Source organism: Crocodylus porosus, unplaced genomic scaffold (assembly GCF_001723895.1).
Source record: "Crocodylus porosus isolate Cpor-Errol unplaced genomic scaffold, CroPor_comp1, whole genome shotgun sequence".
NCBI lineage: Eukaryota > Metazoa > Chordata > Crocodylia > Crocodylidae > Crocodylus > Crocodylus porosus.
In genome coordinates this window covers 6,375,773-6,387,576 of record NW_017728907.1, presented here as the reverse complement: position 1 = coordinate 6,387,576, position 11,804 = coordinate 6,375,773, and the positions used below count along the sequence as shown (strand labels likewise).

General features: G+C 43.9%; 1 protein-coding gene across 2 annotated transcripts in view; it reads right to left on the bottom strand.

Annotated features, from left to right (window-relative positions):
• Positions 1-3,536, bottom strand: part of LOC109307055 (coagulation factor XIII B chain-like) — a 25,046-nt gene extending 21,510 nt beyond the window's left edge. For both annotated transcript variants that reach the window (XM_019530699.1, XM_019530700.1), the window contains exon 1: positions 3,435-3,536. In XM_019530699.1, the coding sequence (XP_019386244.1) occupies positions 3,435-3,504 (70 nt within the window). In that variant the 5' untranslated portion in view covers positions 3,505-3,536. The remainder of the gene's footprint in view (positions 1-3,434) is intronic.
• Positions 3,537-11,804: the final 8,268 nt, after the last annotated feature.

Here is an 11,804-nt window from a genome sequence, read left to right as displayed (position 1 = left end):
TCCCAGTTCCATCTCTGCCTTGGCCTTCCTAACTACCCCCCCTACATCGCCGAGCAGCTGCAGTAAAGTCATCTCTGGTGATGTCCCCTCCCTTCCATTGGGTGTACGTCTCCCTTTTGTTACGGAAAAAATCTTAAATGTATGCTGCCAACACAGAAGAGCTGGAATTGACATGCGCAAAGAAGACAGGAAAAGCTATGGAAATTTCCACAGTGTGCCCAGCACGTGCCCCCTGGGCAACCTCAGGAGCTATCAATCAGCACTGACCTACTTTTCAGTCTTATGCATGTGCAGTTATTTCACAAAACTAGATCTAACACATGCTCAGTTTAAAACTCAATGAGGTAACCGCTCTGGAAGTTTCTAAGAGAATAACAGCCTGATTGGCTGCTGGCTGCTAAATATAAGGTTTGGGAGCCTCACCTGGGGGGAGGTTGAAAAAGTTGGTGGGTGTTTGGAGTTGGAGTTAGTGAGTTTGTTAGTGATCGTTGGTGTGAAAGTTTGGAGAGACTGTGCTCTGTCTGCAAGCAGAGGCTGCCTAGGCAGGGACTGTGAGGCAGATTGAGAGGCTGGGATCCGATCCCCCGGTTCTTTTCATACTTCATATAGCGATTTACTTCTTTGTTATGTTTCCTCGGACTGATTCCTTTTGTTACTGGACTGTTTACGCCTTTCACCTTGACTTCGATTCCGGATCATCCTTACCACTTTGACTTCGGCTTCGTCTTCCACTTACCTGGCTTTCGACTTCGGTTTCCTGCTTCGACCATCCTGTTGTCCATCACTGGACTAGCGTCACACCCTACTGTTCTCCATTCTTCGTTTCACCACATTACAGTTTTTGTTGTGTTGTGTTTTCCTATATGAGCTGTTGACCAGCCCTGGGACTAGCAGTGGGCAGCCGCACCTATCCCTTGTGGGGTAGAAAGCAAGGGCTCACTGTGAACCTCGTGGGCCAACAGACCCCTTTGTTGTTCGTTTCTATACTGTAACTGAAGAAAGAATTGTGCCTCCGCCTCAAAGTGTGAGTAAATAAACCCACCTTATTTTGAAACCATACGCTTCTGTGCCACTCAGACTCCGCCGCCACTAATCCCACCTGTTCGTGTTCCAATCCGCCACCACCCGGCCGCCAACCACGACACTGGGGCTTGGTTCATCCCCCGGGACACTTTTTATGTAGGAGACATTCCCAGATGCTTTTGGTGAGCCATGGGGGCTTGTGTGCCCTCCTGCTCACTTTGATCTGCGTTGGGATTACCTCCCTTTGGGCTTGGAGGATCGTCTCCTTAAGGAGCGACCACTCTCCTTGGAAACCTGGCTCCCCTCCCCTCTGGGACCACAGTGCTTCCCTGACTATTCTCCTTAGCTCATTGAAGTTTGCCCTCCTGAAATCTAGGGCTGCTGCCTTGTTGCAGGCCTTTGCCACCTTGTGCTGGATGGTGAATTCCAGCAGGTGATGATCACTGTCGCCCAGGTGGTCAAGCACCCGCAAACCCCTCACCAGGTCATCTCTCATGGCCAGCACTAGGTCCAACAAGGTGCCTCCCCTGGTGGGGCTGTGCACCTCCTGGGTTAGATGGAGGTTCTGCATTCTGGCTAAGAACCCACGTGAGCAGTCAGACCTAGCTGACTGCTCTTCCCAGCAGATGTTTGGGAAGTTCAGGTCCCCCATGACTACCACATCCTTAGACTTCACTACCTCTGTGAAGTCCAAATCAGCTTGCGGGCTAGTCCGGCCCGCAGGCCGTATTTTGCCCATCCCTGTCCAAACATCTTCCACAAAGACCGCATTTAGTTTCTTAGCAATGGTCCTGTCATCCTTGAAGCTACTTCTTTATCCTGATCATCCAAAGGCCCAATTTGACTCCCTGGCAGGTCTTTAGCTTTGAATGTACTTAAAGACATTTTTATTGTTACCTTTCATGTCTCTTACAAGTTCCTCCTCAAATTCTTTCTGAGCGTGTTACAGTTTTATATTTGATATGCCAGATTTCATGCTCTTTTTAATTTTCCCCATGAACATCTGATTTCCACCAGCGGAAAGAAGCTTTCTTTTCAATTAATTGCCTCTGCACATCTGCTTGCAATTTCTTCATCTTCTTTTGGGCCCCTTTTAACCGCTCTTAAATTAGCTTCCTCATTTTGATAGTCTCCCTTTTTAAAGTTAAAGTCTAGTGTATTAGATTTTATTCTTGTTTCCTCTCCTACATGGATGTCAGCCCAATTGCATTATGGCCACTACTGCAGAGCAGCTCAATAACATTTACCCATTGCACCAAATCCTGTGCACTGTTTAGGATTAGGTCAAGAATGGCCTTTCCTCCTATAGGTTTCAAGATTAAAGCACTCCAGAAAGCAGTCTTTTGTAAAGTCAAGAAATTTGGCCTCTGCATCCCGGCCCAGTCTATTTCTGGATAATTTAAGTTACTCATTGTCACTGTTTCCAATTTTGCAGCCTCTCTCAACTCCCTTAGTATTTATAGCTTGCTGCTGCCATCCTTGTTCAAACTTTATCAGCTCCTAAGTTTTGCAGCCGACAGCTCCTTCCTGGTCAGTGCAACCACTTACCAAAAACAGGCCCTGGTTCAGCAAGGCCAAACCCGACAGGAACGCACCAAGCCAAATCCAGCTAGACATCCCACCCTTTCAGATACTCTCCCCTCAGGCTTACTCAAGCCTCTCTTATGCAAAAACCCACCCCTGTTTGGGTGAACACCACACAGAAAGTTTAAGTTTTGTGTTTTTTTTAATCTCCTAGTAAATAGGTCTAACTATTGCAATTGGTACACAGGCAACCCAGCATATCACAGAACCAAGTTTCAAGATTTGCCCTTAATCATACAATCGTAAAAAAGTAGGGCGGGAAGAGACCTTCGGAGGTCATCTAGTCCAACCCCCTACCTGAGGCAGGATCATCCCTATCTAAATCATCCCATAAAAACCATAATATAAACTCTACGTACAACTACCATCAATGCTGGCACAACACAGACCTAACACCCTAACCCGCCATAGGTAAAGCAGGGGAAACATGGCAGCCAATGATCTACTTTTATGAAATGCTGTCAATATATGCTCAAGAGATCTTGGGGAGAGAGCCATACCCCTACTACAGAGGAAGGCAAAAAACCCCACAGGCCATACAAACCTGACCATGGGTAAGATTCCTTCTTGACACCAAATATGGTGATCGGTCTGAGTCTGAGCTGAGGGGCAAGACCCCTAATCAGGAATTTCTGGCTTTGGCACCAGCAAAAGCACTAGCACACCCCAGACAGCAAGCATTGAATCAAGAGTCAGAAATGCAACCTTTCTAGCAAAGTATCACCATTAAGATGAAAACCATTTTCCCCATTAAAAGGTGACTAAAAAACACTTTCCTAGCAATACTTAAATTCTAAGCTATCTTACAATATAACGAAGAACTGTACCTTCATTTTCTGCAAAGAGTTTGCCTGTATGAACCAATATTAAGAGAAAAACCCAATTTTTAACTCCCATCTTCAGTGCCACCTCTAACAGTTCTGTTTTGTAAAACTACTACTCACATAACTTAAAAAAAAAACCTCAACCCCCCCCCGCCCAGTTAATTATTTACAAAGCTATTCAAACTAGTCTTTGAAGCACAAAGGTATTTCATCAAATATATACCTCTTTAATTTTAAGTGAAATAGAAGTTAGGCTTCAGTTAAAAATCTCAGTAATGAGATATATTGAAATAACAACAGTCTGCTCTTACTGTGAAATTAACAATCACAGAAACCAGCAAATTTATTAATGCAAAACTAGTAACCATAAACTCCAGGAACTTTTAGAACCATTTCGCTGTTATCGGTATATTTGTTTTGGCTGATAGGGATCGAAACAAAAAAAGAAAGCTAGACAAATTGACTGGCTGCATTCTATCAGTCTGTGTACTCTGTAAGTAGGAAGGCCCAAACATACCTTTGTCATTGCCAACAGCTGTCAACAGCTATTCTGGCCCATCCTCTCTGAATTTCTCTACCATTCAACAAAGCTAAAGCTTGCACAATTTCAGAGCTACTTTAACAACTGTTATGAACTGATTCACAATGTGCTGTCAACATTGTAACAAGAGCCTTCTGTGTACATTTACCATGTATATTTCCTAGACTGAGAATGTTATGTTCTTGCAGAAAAAAGATGAAGAATGCAATGATCTAGTTTTTTTACTATTTAAATTAAAAAAAATATATAACCTTTCAGAAGGCAAAGAAGTTGACATTGTATTCTATGCCCTTTGCTAGAAATGTATTTATTAAAAAATACAGACCATGTACTGATGTTACTGATATTATAGCAATGTTCTGTCATTTGAAGCGCAAGTCTCCCTCTGGTGGGAATCCTTATCTTAGCAATTGATGCAGAACTTAGATTGCAAAGGCAAAAAGCATACTCTTGAAAGAAAATTTTGAACTTTGCAGAATTATTGTCTTTGAAAGATACATTAGTAATACCCAAGAAGCAGCAATTCTGAGAGTGGAAGTCTTTCAAAATAGTTATAAAATAAGGTACTCATAAAAGCACTTATTCTCAACCTCGGTGTGCTGAGATTTTTAGGGTGCTACACAATATAATATTAACACAGTCAGGTGTACAGACACCTACATATGATTCCCCAGTAAAAAAAAAAAACAAAACCATTTTTCCCCCTCCCCAGTAGAAATACATAGGGTCAAAAACATCCTGACCTATCATGTTCTCTCTGAGTTCTTTGCAACGTAAGAATTGCACTATTATTTTTCTGTAAATCAAAAACCAAGTAAAAACCAAAGGGTGCTCTGCATCTAAAACTTGAGAATCACTGCCCTAATGCAATGGGAGCCCATCTTTTTGGCAGGCAGGCCACAAAATTAGCCCCTTCACCTCCTTAAGTGTCACTCTAAACTCATTCCTCCCTGCCTGATCTACTTCTCTCCCTATGATTTTTCAGATGAATGGACTGTAAAGTGGATAGAAAACTGCCTGGATCCTTGGGCTCACAGCGTACTAGTCAATGGTTCCACGTCTACTTGGCAGCCAGTATCCAATGAAGTGGCCTAGGGGTCAGTCCTAGGGCTGGTTCGTTCAATATCTTTACTTATCCATCCCTGTAAAATGGGATGGAGTGAACCCTCAACAAGTTCACAGGTGACACAAAGCTGTGGGGAACAGTGAATACGCTGGAGGTTAGGGCTAGGATGCAGAGAGACCTCAAAATAGTGGAGGATTAGACAAAAAGAAATGTCATGAAGTTCAATAAGGACAATTGCAGAGCCCTGCAATTAGGATGGAACAATCCCATGCACCACTACAGGCTGGGGACCAACTGGCTAAGCAGCAGCTCTGCAGAAAAGTTACAGTGGGCAATAAACTGAATATTAGCCCTCAGTGTGCCCTTGTTGCAAAGAAGGCTAACAGCATACTGAGCTGCATTAGTATGAACACTGTCAGCAAATTTAGGGAAGTAATTATTCCTCTTTATTCCGCACTGATGAGGCCACATGTGGAGTACTGTGTCCAGTTTTGGGACCCACACTACAGAAAGGATGTGGACAAGTTGGAGAGTCCAGTGGAGGGCAATAAAAATGGTTAGGTGGCTGGGGTACATGATGACTTCTGAGGAGAGGCTGAAGGAACTGGGTTTATTTAATCTGGAGAAGATTGAGGAGGGATTTAGTAGCAACCTTCAATTACCTGAAGGGTGGTTCCAAAGAGGATGGAAATAGATTGTTCTCAAGAGTGGAAGGCAACAAAACAAAGAATAATGGCCTTAAGTTGCAGCAAGGGAAGGTGAAGTTAGATATTAGGAAGAATGTTCTAGAACAGAGAAGTGGTGGAATCTCCATCCTTGGAGATTTTTGACTTGGCCAGACAAAGCCTTGGCTGGGATGATACAACTGGAGATGGTCCTGTTTTCAGCAGAGGGTTGAACTAGATGACCTCATGAAGTCCCTTCTGTGGCGAGCCAGTAGGGGGCGCTCCTGCATTGAGCCGCCCACCTCCCTGTACCCGACCACCTTCCAGGCTCCGAATGCCTCCCTAGGGGCACCTTATGCTTGGCTGATCCCTCTCCCAGAGCACACTCGCTAGTCTGGGGGAACTTCGCCACCACCACCCCGAGAAGGGACTGTCTCGGCCCTGCGTCCTTGGGGAAACACAGTACATGTTGATGTCTGCAAAAAACCACAAGGTACCCAAAACCATACGTTGACCAGCTCTGCACCTATTCGTACATGTGAAGGGAAGAGAGATCTATTATCACAGGAAACTTCAAATCAAGTAGCAAATACAAGGTTTTACACCCCTGACATCAAAACTTATTCATCTTTTCTAAAAATCACTGTATTGTCTCTCATACAATATACCTCCAAATAAAAGATGCATCTGGTTTTTTGAAGGCAGAAAGTAGAAATAGGATTTTTCCGGAGTCATGGCTCTGTGATACAGAGTAAGTCCTCTCAGAGTGTTCAGGAACTGTGGCACTAGGAAATTCATAGGAATTTCCTGGTTCTAGCTGCCTCATTCAGACCACCTCCCAGGAGCCACACTTCCTAGACACTTAATGCTTCTGGGAGGAGTTACTTACTCCATGTCATGTGAGATTAGGCCTGTATATACACTTCTGTAAATAGCTTTTCCATATTACAAGCCTCATCAGAATACTACCAGCAGCATAGGTGTTTCAGGCACAAGCTATAGCGCTCAATCAATACCTGTAGCTGTGAAAGGATTAACACAACTCCACTTTTTGGGCAGCTGCATGGCATGCAACATCTCTTGGCTTGCTTTTCTTTCAAAGAAAAGCTTCCCCACTTAAAACATGCACCCAAATTCTGGGGACTATTTTTTAGGGAAAAGATGCATGTTATATGTAAGAAAGTATGGCATATACTTTTTTAATTAAGGAAGAAAAGAACAATTCACAATTAACATTACCAATAACTAACGCCTTTGATTATGGTTCCAAGTGACACCAGGGCCAGTGAACAGGCCAGCACACAGGAAAATCTGAGTGGGAATTTAACTGGGGAGTTTCCCCAGGCATTTTCTTACCCTTCCTTTACTATAAGCTCGCTGAGTGGAAGCAGGCAAGGAGGGAATTTTCCAAGAAGTACCTGCCATAGAAGAAGGAACTAACAAATTAGTCAGGAGGATCAAAAGGATGACTAGAAGATGCTGCAATGTCAAAACCTTTGCTGCTGCCAGCACTTCCTCTGCCTGTACCCCGTGTAGAGTCTGTCCAGGCACAACTACTGACTACCAAGACTTTCACCCAGGTCCTGGCCTGGTTTTGCACGGACTGTGGCCTATAAATCCCTGCTGAAGATAGCCAGATGAGGAAGTGCACTTGCATGATGGATTATTTCAGGAATCAGGTAGGAAGCTGCAGGTCTTAATTGACTCCATGCACAGAGACCTACAGCATCATGAAAAACAGCCCTAGAAAGCACTGGAAGACAAAAGATGCCAATTTTCAGGAAGGCAGAAGCTAGCAACTCGTATTGACTGGCAGCAGACAGCACATCTTTTCTGAACCTGCTGCTGTCCAGCTGGAAACCAGGTATGAAGCCCTGGCATTGGATGAAAAGCCTACTCCAGTGACAGAAGCCAAGCCAAACAGTGGAAGAATTGAAACCACTGCTGCCAAGGCTTGACAGATGATGGTTAGCGATTCCCTTTTTGTGGGGGCACAGTGGCATCCATCTTCTCTCCTGAACTGTTGCCTGATGAGTTCCAGCTGCCTGCCAGGAGCAAACATCCAAAACATCATGAAAAGTTTGCCTTTTAATACTATCCCCTTGCTGCTCATCCATGTAGGCACCAGTGATATTGCCAGGAGTGACCTTGAACAGATCATTATTCTGGGTGCAAGGGTGAAGGGGGTGGGGGCAGAGTGCTCTTTGATCATTCCAGTCAAGGGTAAAGGCCTAGTTAGAAGCAGAAGCAATCTGGAGATCAACACATGGTGTCACTAGCAGGGTTTTGACTTCTTGAACAATGGGGTGATGTTCCAAGGACTACTGGGAAAAGATGAGTTCTACCTAAGAGGAAGAAAAGTGTCTTAGTACAGAGGCTTGCTAACCTAGTGATGAGGTCTTTAAATTAGGTACATCAGGAACTGGAGACAAGAGCTGAGAGGTAAGGAGCCAGGGGGCCTGGAAAAGAAGTTAGTAAGGGGACACAGTAGAGGAAGCCTTAGCAGTGTTTTCAGGGAGAACATAGAACAAGCAGTTAGATACCCAAAACGTTTGTATACTAATGAACGAAAAGCATGGGGAATAAATAATTGGAGGTACTAGTACAATTCAGGCAATTCAAATTATGGAGGCATGGTAGGGTAGTTCACATAACTACAGTACTGTCGTGGATGGGCACATATTTAGAAAGGGGAAACATGAGGTGTTGCCACACACTTACATCTCCAGGTATACATGTGTACACAGACAATGTACATGTGTTCTGAGGTACAATATGAAGTGGGAGGCCTGTTGAAAGTCTCTGGAAAAAGGTGAGGGAAGAGCAGAAGGGTCAGTATTGGCTATAGAAAAAACCACCAACCCAAGATGAGGTAGATGAGGCCTCTTTAAACAACTGACATAAGTTTCCACATCATAGGACCTAGTTCTCAAGACATTAATTACCATGACAACTTTAATTACTATGCATTACCAAGAAACACAACAGTGCAAAGGCAAGCCACTATATTCTTGTAAAGTGTTAGGGAATGTGGGAGAGAGGCCGGCCAACTAGCAGGGAAGCTCTTCTCAACTTGGTGATGATCACAAACAGGGAGGAACTGGTTAAGGATGTGAAGGTGGAAAGTAACCTGGGGGACAGAGACCATAACATGGTGGAGTTCAGAATCTTCAGGGCAGGAAGGAAGGATGGCAGAAGAATAAGGATATTGGACTTCATAAAAAACAAACTTTAATCTAACCCAGAGAACTGGTGGGCAGGATCCCCTAGGAGACAAGTCTGAGGGGAAAAGAAAGTACAACCAGCTCTCCAGGACTCAAGGAAGCCATATTAAACATTCACGAGAAAGGAATCCTGTAGCAACAGAAGAATGGGAAGTGCAAAAAGGATTGGCCTAGATAGACTGCAATCTCTTAAATTAGTTGAAATTCATAGAAGCATAGAAATCCTACAAAAAAAGTGGAAATTTGGTCATATTAGTAGGGAAGTACATAAGAGTATCACAGGGGTGTGCAGAGATAAAATTAGGAAGGCCAAAGCATTATTTGAGATATAACTGGAAAGGAACACAAGAGGCAATAAAAAGGGATTCTACAAGCATGTCAAAAGTTAGAAGACCGAAGACACAGCAAATCCCTTGAAGAATGCAGAAAGTAATGTATTTATGGACAATTCAGGGGAAGCTGAAGTAGTTAATGTGACTTTTATATTTCAACCTTCATAAACAAAGTCACTGATGAGTCTAGCTGACAGCAAAGATAAGGGAAGAAACAAACAACCTAGAGTAGTGGAAGAACAGGTTAGGGAATACCGAGACATTATCAAGTTGACAGAGCTAAACAGTGCCAGACACTGGGTAATGAAAGAATTGGCTGATATAATTTCAAAGCCATTGGCTATCCTCTTTGAGAACTTGCGAGAAGTCAGGTGAAGTCCCAGATGACTGGAAAAGGCCAACATAGTGTCCATCTTTAAGAAAGGAAAGGAGGTTGCAAGGAATTACAGAACAGTCAGCTTGACCTCGATACCTACAAAGATCACGGTCCTCAAGGAATCTAGGTGCTTTGAAACAGAGTACAAGGCGATCAGGAACAGCCAGCATGGATTTACAAAATTGATTTGCTTCTATAAGGCAGAGGGCTCTGCAGATGGGGGAAGAGCCTTCACTGAGCTGGAACCAGTGCAAAGAGCCGGTCCAGTAGTGCACTGCATGCGGCATGTGCCTTATGATGGGCCTGTGCCACATGCAGCATGCGCAGTTGGTCCAGCCCCATGCAGAACATGCTGGTTCCAGAGTTTACTGAACATGCAGGTCCAGCATGGGCCACATTCTAAAAGGGCTGGACTCTGCGCTGCACAAGACACAGGGAATCTGAGGCACAAGTTGCATAGGGAGCCCTGGACATGCTTCCTGTGCTACCTGCAGTGTGTGCATTGCTGGGTACAGCCCATGCGCTACATGTAGCACTCACAGCCAGGGCAAGGGATCAGTTTAGGGACCCACAGACCAGATCTAGCCATGTGGAGTGTTTGTCACCCTTGAGCTCAAGAAATACAAACTAGACAAAATTACTCTACAGGTAGATACATAACTGGCTGGATCATTGTGCTCAACCCCAGCAGTCCTCAATGACTCACTGTCTGTTCGGGAGGAGGTATCAAGCAGGGTTCCCCAGGGATCTGTCCTGAGTCTGTATCATTTAACATGTCAGTATGATTTGGATGATAGGATCAGGTGCACTTCTAGTAATTTTCCAGATGTCACCAAGTTGGTTGGGGTTGCAGATGCTCTGGAAGACAGGTTTAGGATCTAGAATGCCCTGGATAGACTGGAAAAATGGTATGCAATGAACCAGATGAAATTCAGCCCACAACTAAAAAGTCCTGCACTTTGGACAGAATAACTACATGCATGAATACAGACTAGGGAGTGATTTGCTGTGCTGTAATATTGCAGAGGTAGATCTGGAGGCTACAGTGGACCAGAACCTGGCTATGAGCCAAGAGCGTGCTCTTATTCCAAAAAAAGCAAGTCAATAGCATATTGTGTTGCATTAACAGGAGTCTTGCAAATCAAGTGAAGCAATTCTTCCACTCCTTTCAGGTGAGACCTCAAGAGTCCTAGATTATAAGGTATGTGGTTCTAGCAAGACTCCCCAAGGGACTGGTTCTTACCCCACCAGTACGTGGGAGAATGTTTGTTCACCAGAGCACCCTAGGGGATGATGAGGTTGAACAGTTATAAACTACTGCAAGACCATTTCAGGCTGGACATAAGGAAGAATTTCTTTACTGTCCGAGCCCCCAAGGTCTGGAACAGCTTGCCATCGGAGGTGGTTCTAGCACCTACATTGAACACCTTCAAGAGCAAATTGGATGCTTATCTTGCTGGGATCCTATGACCCCAGCTGACTTCCTGCCCTTTGGGTGCGGGGTTGGATTCGATGATCTTCCGAGGTCCCTTCCAGCCCTAATGTCTATGAATCTATGTTATCAATGACCTGAAGAAAGCAGCATTAATAAAATGTTTAGATTCCATTAGTTCTACCAATAAGTTCTCATTGTTTATACAAGGAATAAAATACTTCAGTAACATTTTAAAAACACAACTGTTTCATTCCTCTGGATTTACAGGAGTAGCAGTACCTACCTACAATTTGGACAGCTTGTGACCTAACTGTTCTACATAAAAAATGCCTGAGAGCCCCTGAACCAAATGGCTTAATATAAAACATAATCCATTCCAAGTTGTCATTGAGCATTTGTGCTCTACACACAACTATCAGTCTTCTAAAGTTAATCATAAGAAGTCAAAAGCAACATGTTTATTTTTTTTTTTAGCATTTCCAGAGGCCGTTTCTACATTTTTCAGGCCCTTTCTTGCTGCTAAACTGTTACTAGAAATAACAATGAATGTCAGATTTAAAACTTGGAACTTTTTCTTAATATCGATTGATTGCTAATAGGAAAAGCAAGGAATAAGTAAAATAGTTTAGAGCAGCGGTGCCCAACTTTCCAGCCCTGCAGGCCAAACGGGTGGTTTTCAAGATATGGCCGTAAAGCAACCCTATGTGCCAGTCCGACTGCATGCCAGAATGATC